Below are 15,810 nucleotides of genomic sequence, written 5' to 3'. Positions count from 1 at the left end.
AGACAATCACCTTCATGAAGCGTTGGATATGCAGCAGTGAGTGGTGAAGGCCACGGCGATTCAAATGTTTGCAGGAAGCCACAAGCATACGGCTCCAGGACTGGAGTAATGGGTCCAACTCAAAAAGGTGCTGCAGAAGGTCATCAAGGCGTCCAGCTTGTAAAGCCGGCAGCAGCAAACCTTCCACAAAGATTTCTTCTGCACAGTGCTGTACCACAAGCATGCTTATCCATGAATCCGTGAACAAAAGTAACAACAGACAACGAGAACGAGCAATCAAAGATTGCATACCCTTGCTCAGACATGTTTCTGGTGGTATTATAGTATGTATTTTATAGATGTACTCGCATGCCAATTGTACATACTTTATAGACGTATTCAAATTCTAATTGTACATACTTTTACACATGCTCACATTCTACTGGAAGCACCATCACAAATAAAACACTAAAATGTGAAAAATAAATAAATATCGGCCTATTCACAATGTTGTAGATGAGGAGCAAGTTGAACTTGACTTTCTGATACAATCAATAATACCATAACCATTGTAGTACTTCACAATATAAGCCTACCACCGGACTCGTACCTTATCAAGAGCATGCTGTGCAGCTTGACGAAGTTGTTTATGTCGTGCAAGAAAGGACAAAATGGCCAGATGGGTCCCGTACTGGTGCAGATATCGCAGACACTCATCATAAAACCTGTTTTGAAAGGCACTGCTAACTGTGGCTTGAGGGTGGCCTTCATTGATGTGTAAAAGTTCCTCCAGCTCCCGAAGAGATGCCAATGGGTCATCACCCTAAAATTGACAAATATAATGTATAACAAGAGTGAGAATTGCTGTGCAATACATGTCCCCAACCGATGTGATATTTTGAGAGTCCAAAAAGGCCATAACTGTGAAAAATTCGCTTCCGACATCAAAACCTTCCTCTTCTTGATTTCCGATCATCAATTTAGATTTAGACAAGATCATTCGACACTGGACATGCTGCTTCAGCTTTTCCAACAATGGATGGAGGTCTTAAATGCCAAACATGAGATCAGAGCCATCTCCCTAGACATATCACGGACTTTCAATACAGTCTAGCATCCCACACTGCTCATCACGCTCTCTTCTTATGGTATCTAGGGCAATGTACACTCATGGCTCACGGGCTTCCTCCCCTGTCACAGTCAACGTGCGACCCTTAATGGAATTCTCATATGAGCCTTGACAGTCGATACAAATTTTTATTATTTTAAATCTCATCCCCTCAAACAGCAGCTTCTTCACTCTCTGCAGATCTGGATAAAATCACAAGCTGGCCAAACACTTGGAACATGTCTTTCATCCCTGAAAAATCTCACACTCTCACTATGTCTCTCCGAAAGGACCATCTGGACCCGTCGACTGGGCATCCTCCGTCGTGCAAAGTCCTTCCTTAGCACACCTGAGCTCCTGACCACACATAAAGCTTTCATCCACTGTCTGATGGAGTGCTGCTCTCCCCCTCTGGGCTGGTGCTCTCGCCTCTCACTGAGTCTTTGGGTCTCTCACTCTCTCACCGCAGGCAGATCAGTCGTCTTTCTGTCTTCCACTGTCTCCTCTCCAGTCTCACCCCCCCTGCTCTGTCTGTGATCTGTCCCCCCCCACCATATTTCCAAAGGGTGTTCAAGGTCTGCCAGCAACCCCCTTCTGGTGAAACCACCAAAATCAAGAATCACTGTTCACCTTCATTCCTTCTCTTCCATGAGCTAGAATTAGTGTTACAAAAACATTTACAAAATCAATGCTCACCTTCACTCAAAACTATGTTTACCAAAAAAGGAGTAAAAAAAAATAGTGATTTGGTTGAGGTCTGACCTTCATATCTGCCACGATTGATAACGAGCATATTCATTGCCCGCTGTCTATCACCATCTGAAAAGTGCAGAGGCAGACAAACTGAGAGATAATCTTTGCTCATCGATTGATCGCTTACTCACTCATCAGCCGGATACTGGAATCATTATCCCAGGTGATTTCAATCGACTTGAACTTGAAAGTTTACTTTCACTCAAGGTTACAGATCGTCAACCAGCGCACTCACAATGATGCCACTTTGGACAAGATTTCAACGAATCTGCCTGATCATTACAATCCGGTTGAAATCATTTCACCCCTGTGACTCAGCGATCATCAGTGTGTTATAGCAAGACCAAAATCCCCCCTCCCATGTCGTAACGTTGTTCACAAATGCGTTGGAAGCCCAATGTGAGAGAGAGAGAGAGAGAGAGAGAGAGAGAGAGAGAGAGAGAGAGAGAGAGAGAGAGAGAGAGAGAGAGAGCGAGAGAGAGAGAGAGAGAGAGAGAGAGAGAGAGAGAGACAGAGAGAGACAGAGAGAGACAGAGAGAGACAGAGAGAGACAGAGAGAGACAGAGAGAGACAGAGAGAGACAGAGAGAGACAGAGAGAGACAGAGAGAGACAGAGAGAGACAGAGAGAGACAGAGAGAGACAGAGAGAGACAGAGAGAGACAGAGAGAGACAGAGAGAGACAGAGACAGAGAGAGAGAGAGACAGAGAGAGAGAGAGAGAGAGAGAGAGAGAGAGAGAGAGAGAGAGAGAGAGAGAGAGAGAGAAAGAAAGAGAGAGAGAGATATAGCAGCATACGCAAATTTGGAGAGTGGTTGAGCACTCATGACTGGTCTGAAGTTATGTCCACTGAGGTGCGAACAAGAAGTGCATGATCTTCTATCATACACTCCATCAGGCCAATGATACCGACTTCCCACAGCGAAGCATTCATCATCATCCGCAAGACAAAGAAAGCATGGATAACACCGCACATGAAGACTCTTGTACAAAATTGTCAACGTGCCTTCCACCTTAGTGGAAAATGTTCGTGCTGGAGACACTTCCACAATCAGGTCATACACCTAATAAAGACAGAAAAGCTCAATTAGTACACCTTTAAACTTGAACATCTAAATGTTCAAACCCAAGAGCTTGGTATCGAGACATTTGGTTAATGACGACTAGCAATACCAGTTTACATCGGGATATTGCAGTTGATATTATCGATCAATAAGATCAAAAAGCTACAGCTCATACAGTATGTTCCCGCTTTGCATCCGTTGGAAGAGATTTACAACCACTGAACTTTCCTTACTTCCAGCGTATGAACCATCTTTTCCGATTTACCAGGTTCGACCTTGGAAGATCTGCCACGAACATGGAAAAATCTGATCTCAAAAGGAAATGGTCCCTTTTACATCTCTGCTAGACTTATCCATCATTTCTCTTCTGAACTAGCTCAACCTTCGACAGGCAAAAATCAATGTGCTGTGCATGCAACAGACAGTCAGTCCCAGCACAGTGGAAAAGGGCACAAGTTGTCCCTATTTCCAAAATAGTCCCATGTCACCATTGAAAACTTGCAACCAGTTGCTCTAACTGATAATTTCTAATAGATTTCAGAACATTTTATAGCACATCAAACGATGGAGGCAATGAAGTACCACCTTAATCCAAAACAGTTTTTGAAACATCAAAGGTGCCTCAATATCACACTGCCCGATGACGTCGTGCACACACTTCACAAGCATGCAGAAATGTCAGAATCAATTTCTTCGATGCTGCTTATGAACCTCTGCAAAAGCATTCGACCATATTGATCACACGATCACAATTTCAAAAATCCTTACAAATGGGAGTTGATTCATCTCCTGTTTCTTGGATAAGCAACTTCATTTCTAATCACAAACAGCGTGTTAAGTATCTTGGCAAATGCTCTGAGTGGATACGTGTGCATGCAGGAGTTCCACAGGGAACGAAGTTGGGGCCCGTTGTATTCTTTGCCATGATTAAAGTTGCCGACTGCAGTGAAGTTGCCACTGGTGTGCATTGCTTCAAATATGTCGACGGGCTGACATTTATTGAAAAGTGTGGTACTGGTAGAGAATTTCATATGCGAGCCATTCTTCAGCAACCTCACAAATGGTCAGATAATGGAATGCGCCTTAATCCCAAAAAGTGCGCAACTGTTGAAATCTGTTTTGCTCAAATCAAACCATCCCCTTCCAGCTCGTCACTTAATGATGTTGCAATCCAAAGTTGTAATCATATCAAACGTTGGGTATTTTCTATCCAGGCAGATCTGAAATGTGATGCTCATGTCAGTTTTATTGCTTCACGAGCTCACAGTCGTTTGTATATGCTTCCGAAGATGAAATGTCATTTCCTCGCAGGCAATGATCTTGTAACTATCTTCGCATCTTTTGTTTGCCCTGTATTGGAATATGTGGCTCCTGTGTGGTCAATCGGAATTTCAAAGCAGCAATGAATCGCAATTGAAATTGTTTGTAAAAGAGCTTGTAGAGTTATCCTTGGCCCTAACTATCACGGTTATTTAGATGCTTTACATGACTGCAGTCTGGAGTCACTCGAGAGCAGACGTGATCAACTGTGCCATTCTCTTGTGAGACTGCTGCCAAAGTACAAGCCTCACCAGTTGATAAGCACAACCAGATCTCAGTGGCTACCAATTACAGAACCCAAAACAATACAATGAACTGAATCTATAATAAAAAATGTCAACGTGCGTCCGTCAGTTTGTCCGTTTACTCCATAATTCGAAAACCGTAAAACCTAGCGGCTCCAGATGTTTGCATGTATACTCAGGGAACTCCATGGTGGTGCATGAATGAAAATTTGGTGTTTGGGTTAATTTAAACACCACTTTTGAAGATAATTTAGGGAGTGCTCATCACGAAAAACCAAAATAAGCCTCACTAAGATGGCGACAAGCCATCTTGGTCAGTCCTCTGTCAGATCGCAAGAGTCTGAAGCCGCCATTCTTTTTTGTCCTGCTCAACAATGCCTTGGCTTGGAAAAGGCCGCAATGATTTCTTAACGATATATATATTTTTTTTACACGATCCTCACTCATATTACGAATCGCTGGGTACATTGCAATGCTTATAAACACCCGGAGACTCCAGTGCTTGTGGCTTTATTTAATTTCAGCACATGCCATAACCTCGAGAATCTCTTAAACTAAGCCAAATTACAAAATGTAAGCTCCAGAATTGAACCGAGCAGCACTTCTAATGCTAAAAAAATGTGTTAATTTGTCCAATTCAGACATTGCTTGGGCATCTCCGGGTGCATAGTTTTATCAACGGCAATTAGTAAACGCTTGCCAATCCCCAGGTGTTCCGTTGGAGTGCTTGCTTGAGTCCTTAAGCCACTTGGCAAGCATTTACAAAGCTGCTTGGTTGTTTGTTTTAAAACAACGAGAAGTAAGAGCCGTCGCTTCGCTGATGGAAATCCAAATCTGTCTCATTTCTCAAAAAAAAAATAAAACGGAATAAAAATGAACATTAAGCTTAATTTTTTTCTCCTGTTTGGATGTTTATATTTAGTGAAGAAAAGATTAAGGCATGTGCAGAAAGTGGAACTTAACTTGGTGTAACGCCGTGCTCTCCAACCCGCTTTTACAATCCATGACGACAGAGTTGATAAGGGTCCTTCTTTTTCCCCGCCTATTACGTAAGTGCCTTTTACGTTTGCAGTTTTCTTTTTCCTGTTTTGTGCGAATTGCTTTCATGACAAAATATTCATATAAATACACTAATAGTTTCTGCAATATAATAATAATAATTGGCAGTGGCTCAAAACAAAGAGGTACGCAGACAGCACACACGGATGTTGGATATGGTGGGGTTTGTGCGTATCTGCATGCGAGAAGGTTGGAGGAACGCGTACGGAATGGGACGTGCATGCAGGCAGACCTTTGCCAGGTAGATAGCATGGGTTTTAAATGCTCCTGCCCGGTTTTGCAGAGAACAAGGCTGTTAAAAAGAAAACACCACTGCATGGGTGCGTTTTATCGCCCCGTAAGGCCCTGGTACGCTGCCTACCCTCCGATATGCTGCACCTTCCCCATTCCCTACCCTAGCGCTGCCTTCCCTCCACTCACACTGCTTTCCCATTCCCTCATGCTGCTTCCCCCTCCTCTTGTGCTGCCTTCCTCTCCTCTCATGCTGCCTTCCTCTCCCCTCGCACTGCCTTCCCTTCCTTCCCCTCATGCAATATTCCTCCCAAACACTGTCCACCACCATACAATTCGCCGGAGGCCAAGGAGAGGAAAGGCCGTCAATGAATGTGCGAATTGGACAAATGAAAGCTTTTTTGCAAAAGCAGTCAGAACTGCTGCTTGGAATAAGTTCAGTTTTTACAAAGGAATGAATCCCCAGATCATGGCAGGATAGTCAAGAGGTACGCATGCTCACTCTCAGCTGTCCAGCTTGGGTTTGAATCCTGATCCAGCTATAAACTGTCATCCTGGTGTTTCACAGGCAGAGTGATTCATCAGTTTCCTTTGTTTTAATATACTATTTTTGCTCTCCTCTGCTACTGTTTTTTTTGTATTTCTGTTTTATTATAAATTAATGACCAACTTCTTTTGGAATAATGATACCAATTCAGCCTTTGGCTGTGATGGAGGCTGACTTGAAATAAACCTTTTATCATTATAGTTATTATTATAAATGAAGGCCTTCAAAATCATTGGTATCTCTGAAGATGAAGTTGACTCTGGGCTTATTATGTTGGTGGTCTCTGTGTCGTACTGTCTCCTTTCTGGTTTTGAACGATCTGCCCTTTCCATGCCTGCTGCATGGCATACGCAAGTAACTCCCTTCTGACGAAATTTCCAAAATCCAGTCTCATTGCCCACCCCCATTCATTCATTCATTCATTCATCTTTTTTTTGTCCCACCTGTGGAACGAACTTCCTTTGTCTGTTCAATCTCATTCTTTCCTCCAGGGATTCAAGATGATTATTCATCTCCTGCTTAGGTCATCCCCATCCATATGATCCTTTGTACCCTCATTAACACTCTCCAAGCCCAACTCTTTCTGGATGTCTTGGTTGCCTGGCTTTCCTCTGCTCTCTCTCTCTCATCCTTGTCTTTGGTTATTTTTGTTCCATTTCTGCTTCTTCCCCCGTTTTCCCTCCAACTTTTGTGATCGATACTTCACACCTGTACCCATCCAGCTTATTCAACCCTGTGCCTCCTCACCTTCCTCTCATTCTTCCCAATGTCCTCTATTCCCTCAAGTCTCCCTCTCTTTGGTTCTTCTTCCCTGCTGCTGGTGTTTTCCACCCCACACCCCCAATCACAACACCTCTTTCCACTGTTCTTTTTGTTCTGTCATGTCCTCGTCCATTCTGTGTTCTTGCTCCTCCACGAGCCTCGACTATGTACGCCATGTACCCAAAAAAGGTGTAAAAACAAAAACAAAAACATGAATACTTTTTATTCTTCTTCTAACTCAGCAAAAAAACTCTGTCGGTGTGCAATGTTCGCATGCAAAGCATTGTCATCTCTGTTGGACATGACCTTTTATACTTTGTCTCATCATAGACATCCCCTCCGAAGGTTGCTTTCTTCGACATAATATTCATTACGTTAAATAGAAGTTCCCTTTGAAGGAACTTCAAGGCAGGAGGAGGCTATTAGACCCATTAAGCCTGCCCAATAGTTGCCAACTTATGCTTGTTTTTCTGTGCCCTATCTTTTGTAAATGCTGAGCTTCAAGTAAGGAAGTAACACGTCAGCTGGGGTCTGGTTGAACATTTACCATCCAGCTATTCTATGATCCTCAAGTTATCTAAGCTTTAAAAAAAACAAAAACCTTGTTTATTAAAAATTAAAATGAAAACCTTCACAGCCAACTAGTATGGAATGGTACATGTGTGCATGCAAATAATAAATGCACGTCATTACTTTTATCCTACCGTAGATTGAATTTGACTTGATGAATCCCCTTCCAAGTTATGCACGATGTCTCGCAAGATCTGTGGTCCATAGGTGAGCTGGTTTTGGTCAAGGGGAGGTCGTAGGCAACGAGAAAACTTCTCCCAGGCCTCTGTGAATAAACCAGCCTTAAGGCAGGCCATTCCCCAAGCAGACCATACACCACCACGATCCAGGCCACTCTTTGTAGAAACCTACAAATATATCATGCAAATGATGCCTCAAGTCTGACCAAAATGAGAATCCAGTAAACAAGACACTAACACACAAAAAAAAGAGATAACTTAATCAATATGCACTTCCACAAAACAGGTTTTACAATAAAGAAAAGAAAATAAATATGTTGTTAAATACCATCAAAAGTTTCATGCCAAACACATCTTGACAACTAATATAAACTGTTGAGGACCATTAAGAAGCTCAATTTCAATGCGTTTTACATCTAGTTTTGACAGATAGCTTCTGCATGTTGGAAAAAAAGGCCACAATGATGAGTGAAGGCAAACACTAATCAGCAAAAGCTGAAAGCAGCATCCACCTGCATGCCGATCACTCTGCTTCTACTCCCGAGAACTAATGCATTCCTATTTTCCCTCATGATAAAAGTACCAATTGAGAAGAGGGAAAAGTAAGGTGGCATACCTCAACGGCAAGCTGATAGTGCTCATCTTCAATGAGACGGTCACGCAGGCGTGTCACTGCACCGGGACGCACCATCTGGTCAAGCGTTGGCAGATGCCGGTAGCCAGCCAGAACCAAAATGCGCAGCACAGCTACAAAGCTCAGGTAGCTGTGCAGACACAATGGAGCGTTTAATTGGCATTTTGAAGGTCCATTTCAGTACACCTACCCAAGGACGTTGATGGTGACCTGGTAAAATTGTCTGAACAGAGGGATATATACCTGAATCTTGCTGCAGCTGAGGACTGCTCAATAAACAACAACAACAACAACAAAAAACACCAGCTCCAGTACAAGAGCCAGATTTGCAGCATGAGTATCAACTTTTGAATTCCTAATTCTCAGTCGAGCATTTGATTTGCTTTAAAAAAACAGAAAAGATTTGTTAGCTCACCTGGAACATAGTTCAGTTGAGGTATTAGTATTGCACAGTGTCCGTCAGTCAGTGAGTCAATATGTAAACACTCGGATCTTCTTCTCCACAATTACACACATGATCTCTATGAAACTTGATCACAACCTTCATCACCCGTGTTGTACTAAAGTTTATTCACAGCATTAAAAAAATTAAAATAATAATAATCAGGGGTTTGCCCCCCCCCCACCCCCTCAAAATAGGTTTTTACTTTCTTCTCAGTCGCATATTTTGTAGGTCATCCACACCTACCAGTGGTTCCCTTGTTCTACCAGGTGAGTGCAAGGGCATTCCCCCAATTTTTTTTTTGAAGTCATCATTAATGTCACACTCAAGAAACCATGTGGTCTACAGCGAGCAAGCAAACTTAATCTTTCCAATGGATTATCAAACTTGACAAAAAGATAGCTTTAATGGTCATAAATAAAAAGTTTTTAAAAATCTTAGGGTTGAAATGGCAGCAAAGGTCATCCATAATGTTAAATATGCCAGAAAAATGTAGTTGACCTGAGGTGATGAGCTCAGTGACTGCTTTTGTCTGAAATCAAGTCCGGTGTTGCATCGTGCATGTGTCTGTATGTGCGCAATTTATATTTAGGTTCCTGTAGTCCTTAGACCCTGGAGAAAACAGCCAAAACCAATCCACAATCATCATCCGTTCGTCATCCGAATTTATTTGCATCAATGGAATCGTATTGAGGTGTGCTGCAACAAAAACCGATGCAAAATGGTCGAATCCATCTATCTCTTGGGACTATACTCTGTGCAGAGCGTTGGTGTTGCGTAAGCAGTCTCCTTGGCTATTGGGCACCATCCAGGATGGGTCGCCACTCCGACACAGGATACCAGCAAGCTGGCACTCATTTTGCTGACCTTGGTAGGATGATAGGCAAGTCAACCCCACCTGATATCAATTCAACAGCTGAGTGGGATTTGAACTCAGGACCACAGGATCCCAAGCCCACCACCGTAACCATTAAGCCAACACCAGGCATTAAATGGTCGAATCTCACCATCAAATTAGCCAACATATTAATCCCATTCTGAATTCAATTGAATAACAAGAAAAAGAGCAATCAGAGATTGCACACCATTGCCAGGACTTGTTTTGTGTTGTGTATTTTGTGTGGTGTTTGTGTACGGGTGTGTTACGTAATTAATAAAAGACATAATTAGAACTGCCACTTGAAAACTGCTGGTGGTGATGACCGGGTACCAAGATGTCCCGCTATGATGCAACCCCATTTGACGCTGACCCATGGCATTTATTAATTATTATTCAACTGAATTCAGAATGGGGTGAAAATTAATTCAATTCAAATAAAATGGAAGACCAAATACTGTAGGTACAGGAGGAACTTGGATAGGATTAGGGTTTCAACTGCTACTCCTCTTCCCTCAAACCCATCCAGGGCACAGCCAAGTGAGCCTTATTCAAAAAAAAGAAAAAAAGAACCCAGATTCAGAGAATTAAATAATTCTGGCTGCAGACAATGTGTCCGAACAGAACATATATACATGGATTAAAACATATATTCCCCATCACTACTAGATCATAATTGTGAAGTTTCACGTCGATTGATTAAGCGGTTCAAGAGAAATCTTATTTTTTAAAGATTTTCATTCAATCCAATATGGCTGGCAAACATGTGACCTGTTAAGTATTCGTGAACACCCTGCTATCCATCCCCAAGGCTTGGGGAATATGGGATTGAAGTTTCCCCTCGATCTGTCCAGCTATTCTGCATAAGAAGATTTTTAAAGGTATTTTGGGTAAGTCCAATATGGCTACCAAACCATGTGACCTGTGACATCTTCGGTGGGACCATTTTGTTCCTCTTTGATAGGCAATCATAGCTGTAAAGTTTCACCTCGATCTGTTCAGCCGTTTCGGAGAAGAAGATTTTTGAAGGTTGAAAAAAAAAAAAGTATATATGGATGCCAAACCACGTGACCAATGACGTCACAATTTTTTTTTGTCGACCAGTTTATCCCAAGATGACCCTCAAAAATGTTTATACTGATCATATGTAGCATTCCACGTGTGCAATGATGAAGTCATAACGAAGGCACATGTGACATCACACACAAAAAAAAATCACATTCCCCATGGGGAGTACTTGCCAGGTTCCAAGTTTCAATTTTTTTCCATAGAGCAATTTCAAAAGATAGAGGTCCAGCTCCTATGGTGAAAATTTAGTGTCAATCCGACAAGTGGTTGCAGAGGAAGACCGTACTCACGTTGTGTGTGGACAAACAAATAAACTAAAAATCACTCAGAGAGTGATACTTGGCGAAGTGGGACGGCACTTGGTAGAACACATACCTCTGCCAGGCTGAACAGTTTACATTTGGTACCTCATTGATAGGTTGGATCTGAATGAGGACCTTAACCAAAATCAAATTGGCTCGTTCTAGTCACCGAACCAACTCATCCACCTCGTTTTGTCATACCTTGTCCTCACCTTGTGTGTTTGTTCATGACATGATAAAAATCGGGATCTAACGGGGTTTACAGGGGGCTTCCGCCGAAAATAGGGATATGCTTTCTTCTCACAACTACACACACAATTCCGATTAAACTCAATTCCAACATTCGGTACCCATGATGTATCAAAGATTGTTCATGCCCGTTTAAAAAAAAAAAAAAAAAAAAATATATATATATATATATATATATATATATATATATATATATATATATATATATAAATTGAGTTGTAAGGGGATCTACAGGGGGGTTGCCCCTCCAAAAGAGGAATTTGCTTTCTTCTCAGAACCCTATACACAATAGCGATGAAACTTGACTTCAACCTTCATCACCCATGATATACCAAAGTTTATTCATGACATAAAAAAAGAAAAAAAGATAAAAAGATCAGGGTCTATAGGGGCATATGGGGAGTGGGGGGGGGGTTCCCCCAAAATATGTATTTACTTTCTTCTCCCAAACCACACACACAATTTTGATGAAACTTGACCACAACCTTCATCACCCATGATGTACCTAAGTTTGTTCATGGCATAAATTAAAAACAAGGTCCATCGGTATTTACTTTCTTCTCCATTACATATTCTGTGGGTCATCCATGCCTACCAGTGGTACCCTGGTTGTCTTATCCAGCAGCTACCAGGTGAATGCCCAGGGGTAATTCCCCTATGTTTTAACGTAATAGGTGCCTTCGGTATGACGGTATAATTGCATATCTAGAACGCTACATCTGATCAGTATGACCATTTTTGAGGGTCACAGAATAATTATAAATTGGTGCACAGGAAAAAAAAAATGATGACATCATCGATCCTGTGGTTCGGCAGCCATATTGCTTCAATAAAAAAACCTTCAAAAATCTTCTCTGAAACGGCTGAACAACTTGAGGCAAAACTTTACATGTATGACCGCCTTTCCGTGAGGAACAAAACGTTCACACACATGATGTCATCGGTCAAATGGTTTGGCAGCCATATTCGATTTACCCAAAAACCTAAAAAAAACAATTTTTTTCTCCTGGTACCGAAGGAATTAAGTTTCGTCTCAGATCTCTGGCCAGAGTCGAAGTCTCACATCCATAGAGCAAGACTGGAAGCACCAAGGACCTGAAACTTATGACTTTCATCCTTCTGCAAAGATACCGACAGTGTCACACCCCATGATCTAGTGAATCCATGACTCCCCAGACCCCCGTCTCTATTGACCTCTGGCTCACAACTTGAGGAGACAGGAATATCACTGCCAAGGTAAGTAAATTTCTCCATCACCTCAACATCACATGACAAACAGGTACAGACAAGATGGCAGGGTCCAAGATGTCATTGAAAACCTGCATCTTTGTTTTGACCCAGGAAACCCATTTGCAAGTCCAAGCAGGCTCAGATTCCTCATTGAGTGCCTCAAGAGCCCCTACAAGGATATACAGTGTTTCTGCAACTGAATCATCTGTGAAGTCAAGGTAAAAGATCTTGACATTCCCAAGCAATGCACCACAGCGTGATCTCTCTGACATCTTTCCAAAATGTAATCCATACAAGTGTTCAAAACTGTGGGGGGCCAAAACACACCCCTGACAAACTCCAATAACAACTGGAAATAAATCAGAGATGGAACCACGACATCTCACAGCAATCTCTGTACCAGAGTAGAGTTCAGAAATCAGATCGATCAACTTTGGTGGCAGCCCGCGAAGATCAAGAATCCTCCAGAGGGCATCTCGATTCACTGCATCGAATGCTTTGGGGAGATCAACATAGGCTGCGAGCAGACCCTGCCAAAACCCTCATCTGCCTTCGGTGAGGACCCGGAGAGCAAGGATACGGTCAATCATTGACCTCTTTGGTATGAAGTCCGACTGTTCCGGGCGCTGGTGTTCGAGCAGATGGTGGTGAACCCGATGAAGACATATCCTAGCAAAGACCTTGCCCGGCACTGAGAGCATCGTCACCCCTTGGTAGTTGTTGCAGTCTTGGCGATCACCCTTTCCTTTCCAGAGAGGGTCAACGAGGCCCCTTTGTTCGTCAGTTGGGATGATACCCGTGCTCCAAACAGAGCACAGAACTGCATGCAACAATACCAGTACAGCTTTTCCTCCAGCCTTGAGATGTTCAGCATGGATGAGAGAGATCTGTGGGACTTTACCACCTTTCAAATGGTTCACTGCAACCTGTGTTTCCACAAACAAAGGCAGTTCACAGTTGATTGAAGGGTCAGCAATGGGGATAGTTATACCCCAAACATCCAACTCAACAGCTGGTGGATCAGCCAAGTACAGCCACTCAAAGTAACCAGCCCAGCGGGTCTTCACTTTGGATTCCACTAGCAAGAGTCCACTACCCTCTGTTCTAACAGCAGCACACCAAGGGACGGGCTTGGAGGAACGTAATGCACAAATTCTTCTGTAAGCAGGAGGAGAATTACTCATCCATAGGTGCTGCTCGACCCCTTCACATATTCCTCGCACATAGGACTCCTTGTCCACCTTCAGCGCACATACAGTTTTATGCCACAGCTCTGCCATTAAGCCTGGCCCTGTGACTTCGGTCAATGGTATCCAGTGTCCCTTGGGAGACAAAGTTCCTCTTTGCCTGATGGTGGGTTCCAAGACATCTGCCAGCAACATCAAGGATGGTATTCTTGAAGGCACTACACAATATTCAAGATTCCCGACAGCACCCAGACCCCCCCCCCCCCCAAATTCCCACTCAGCCTGTTCACAAACTCCTCAGCTACTCTCTTATCCCTGAGCTTGTCAACATCCAGCCTAGGCTGGAATGGTACCATTGTCCTGGATTTAAACTGCTACAACAAGTCAAGCAACTTAGTGATATTCAGGTTCACAGTTCCAAAGCCATGGGGACCAACACATGTTTCATGACCATCCCTATCAGTGCCAGTTAATGCAATGAAATCCCCCAAGATTGATCAGTGCCCCAGGGGAGATACTTTGCTCACCATGGACTCGAGCATGGCATAGAATGCGTCCTTCACAGTGAGATCACTCACCTCAGTCGGAGCATATACAGAGACCAGGGAAATGAAACCCAAGGAGCGATGAATCCTCAGTCTCATAATGTGCACGTTGACCGGTGTTTCCTCAATTATCATGGGAGTTAGCTTGTTGGACAGAGCTCCAGCAACTCGTTGGGCATGGTAATCATCCGAGTGATCAGACCAGTAATCAGTGTAATCACCCGTCATGATCTCGCCACTATCTGGTCTCCGAACCTCAGAGAGCACTGCAATAGCGATGTTCAAGCGCTGGAGCTCAGATGATAACAGAGACAGGTGATCATCTTCTACTAGGGACAGGACATTCCAGGCACCCACCTGAAACAACCACCTCAGGTTAACCCGAGGAGACCACTGTCTGGTGGATGACACCTCAGCACCACCCCAACACACACTACTGCAAACCAACCCGGTAAGGTTACCCCATGGTTTTCCTCCAATCAAAGAGTTTTCTTCTTATCATCTTCCATTTGATTTGAATTGAATTTATTTTAATCCCAATGTAAATTCAATTGAACGTTCATAAAAAATGTCATGGGTCAGGTCATGTGTCCAATCAAAGCGGGGTTGCATCAAAGCGGGACGTCAGGGTACCAGGTCATCACTGCCAGCAGTTATAAAGTGGCAGTTCTAGTTATGTCTCTTATTAATTATGTAACACACCAGTACTCAAACACCACTCAAAATACACCAATCACAAGTCCTGGTGAGGGTCTGCAATCTCTAATTGCTCTTTTTCTTGTTAATTATTATTAATATTATTATTATTATTATTATTTACATTTCCTCGAGTCAAAATAAGTTTCCAGGGACTAATTTTCAGTCTTATAGCAAGCAAGGTACACGAAACACATTTCCTGCAAACTCATCTGAAAGAAAAAGAAAAAAACATAAAAAACAGATTTCCAAAAATTGAAATCATAACAATGCATTGAATTTATCTCAGTACCACAATGAAAATAAATAAATAAACATACAAACAAACAAACAAGCAGTCATAGACTGGTACTTACGAAATCGTCAACTTGACCTCTGACCTTGTCTAATAAAAGCTGTCTCTGGAGAAGGTAACGACGCAAACCAGAAGTTTCTACGATGATTCCGTACCAAACCTCTCATAAAACATCCGATTTTTACCAGAATTTCGACAACCGAGTGTTAAGCATACTGAACCGTTACCAAAATTGAAGACACGATTGAAATTGACTTTAAAACGAGCGTGTAATGCCGTGTGTTACAATCCCCCTCATTAGCATAATCTTCAGTTAAGCCTCAGACACGACACCTGACATAAATCTCATAAAACATCCGATTTTTACCAGAATTTCGACAACCGAGTATTAAGCATACTTAACCGTTACCAAAAGTGAAAACAGAATTGCGATCTGAGTTAAAACGAACTCGTAACGTCGACCGAAGCAA

The 15,810-nt window shown here is 42.7% G+C and overlaps 1 protein-coding gene across 3 annotated transcripts in view; it reads right to left on the bottom strand.

Moving 5' to 3' along the window:
* Positions 1 to 15,810, bottom strand: part of ZFYVE26 (zinc finger FYVE-type containing 26) — a 252,667-nt gene that overhangs the window by 27,467 nt on the left and 209,390 nt on the right. For all 3 annotated transcript variants that reach the window (XM_085890294.1, XM_085890293.1, XM_085890295.1), the window contains 4 exons: positions 8,432 to 8,579; positions 7,771 to 7,983; positions 590 to 802; positions 11 to 208 (listed from right to left, as the gene is read on the bottom strand). In XM_085890294.1, coding sequence (XP_085746420.1) covers positions 11 to 208; positions 590 to 802; positions 7,771 to 7,983; positions 8,432 to 8,579 — 772 coding nt within the window. The remainder of the gene's footprint in view (positions 1 to 10; positions 209 to 589; positions 803 to 7,770; positions 7,984 to 8,431; positions 8,580 to 15,810) is intronic.

The sequence above is a fragment of the Eptatretus burgeri genome, chromosome 7, assembly GCF_056783735.1.
Source record: "Eptatretus burgeri isolate ZD-2024b chromosome 7, Ebu_testis_v1, whole genome shotgun sequence".
Lineage (NCBI taxonomy): Eukaryota > Metazoa > Chordata > Myxini > Myxiniformes > Myxinidae > Eptatretus > Eptatretus burgeri.
Note: the sequence above shows the minus strand (reverse complement) of the source record. Positions and strands in the feature narration are given on the sequence as shown.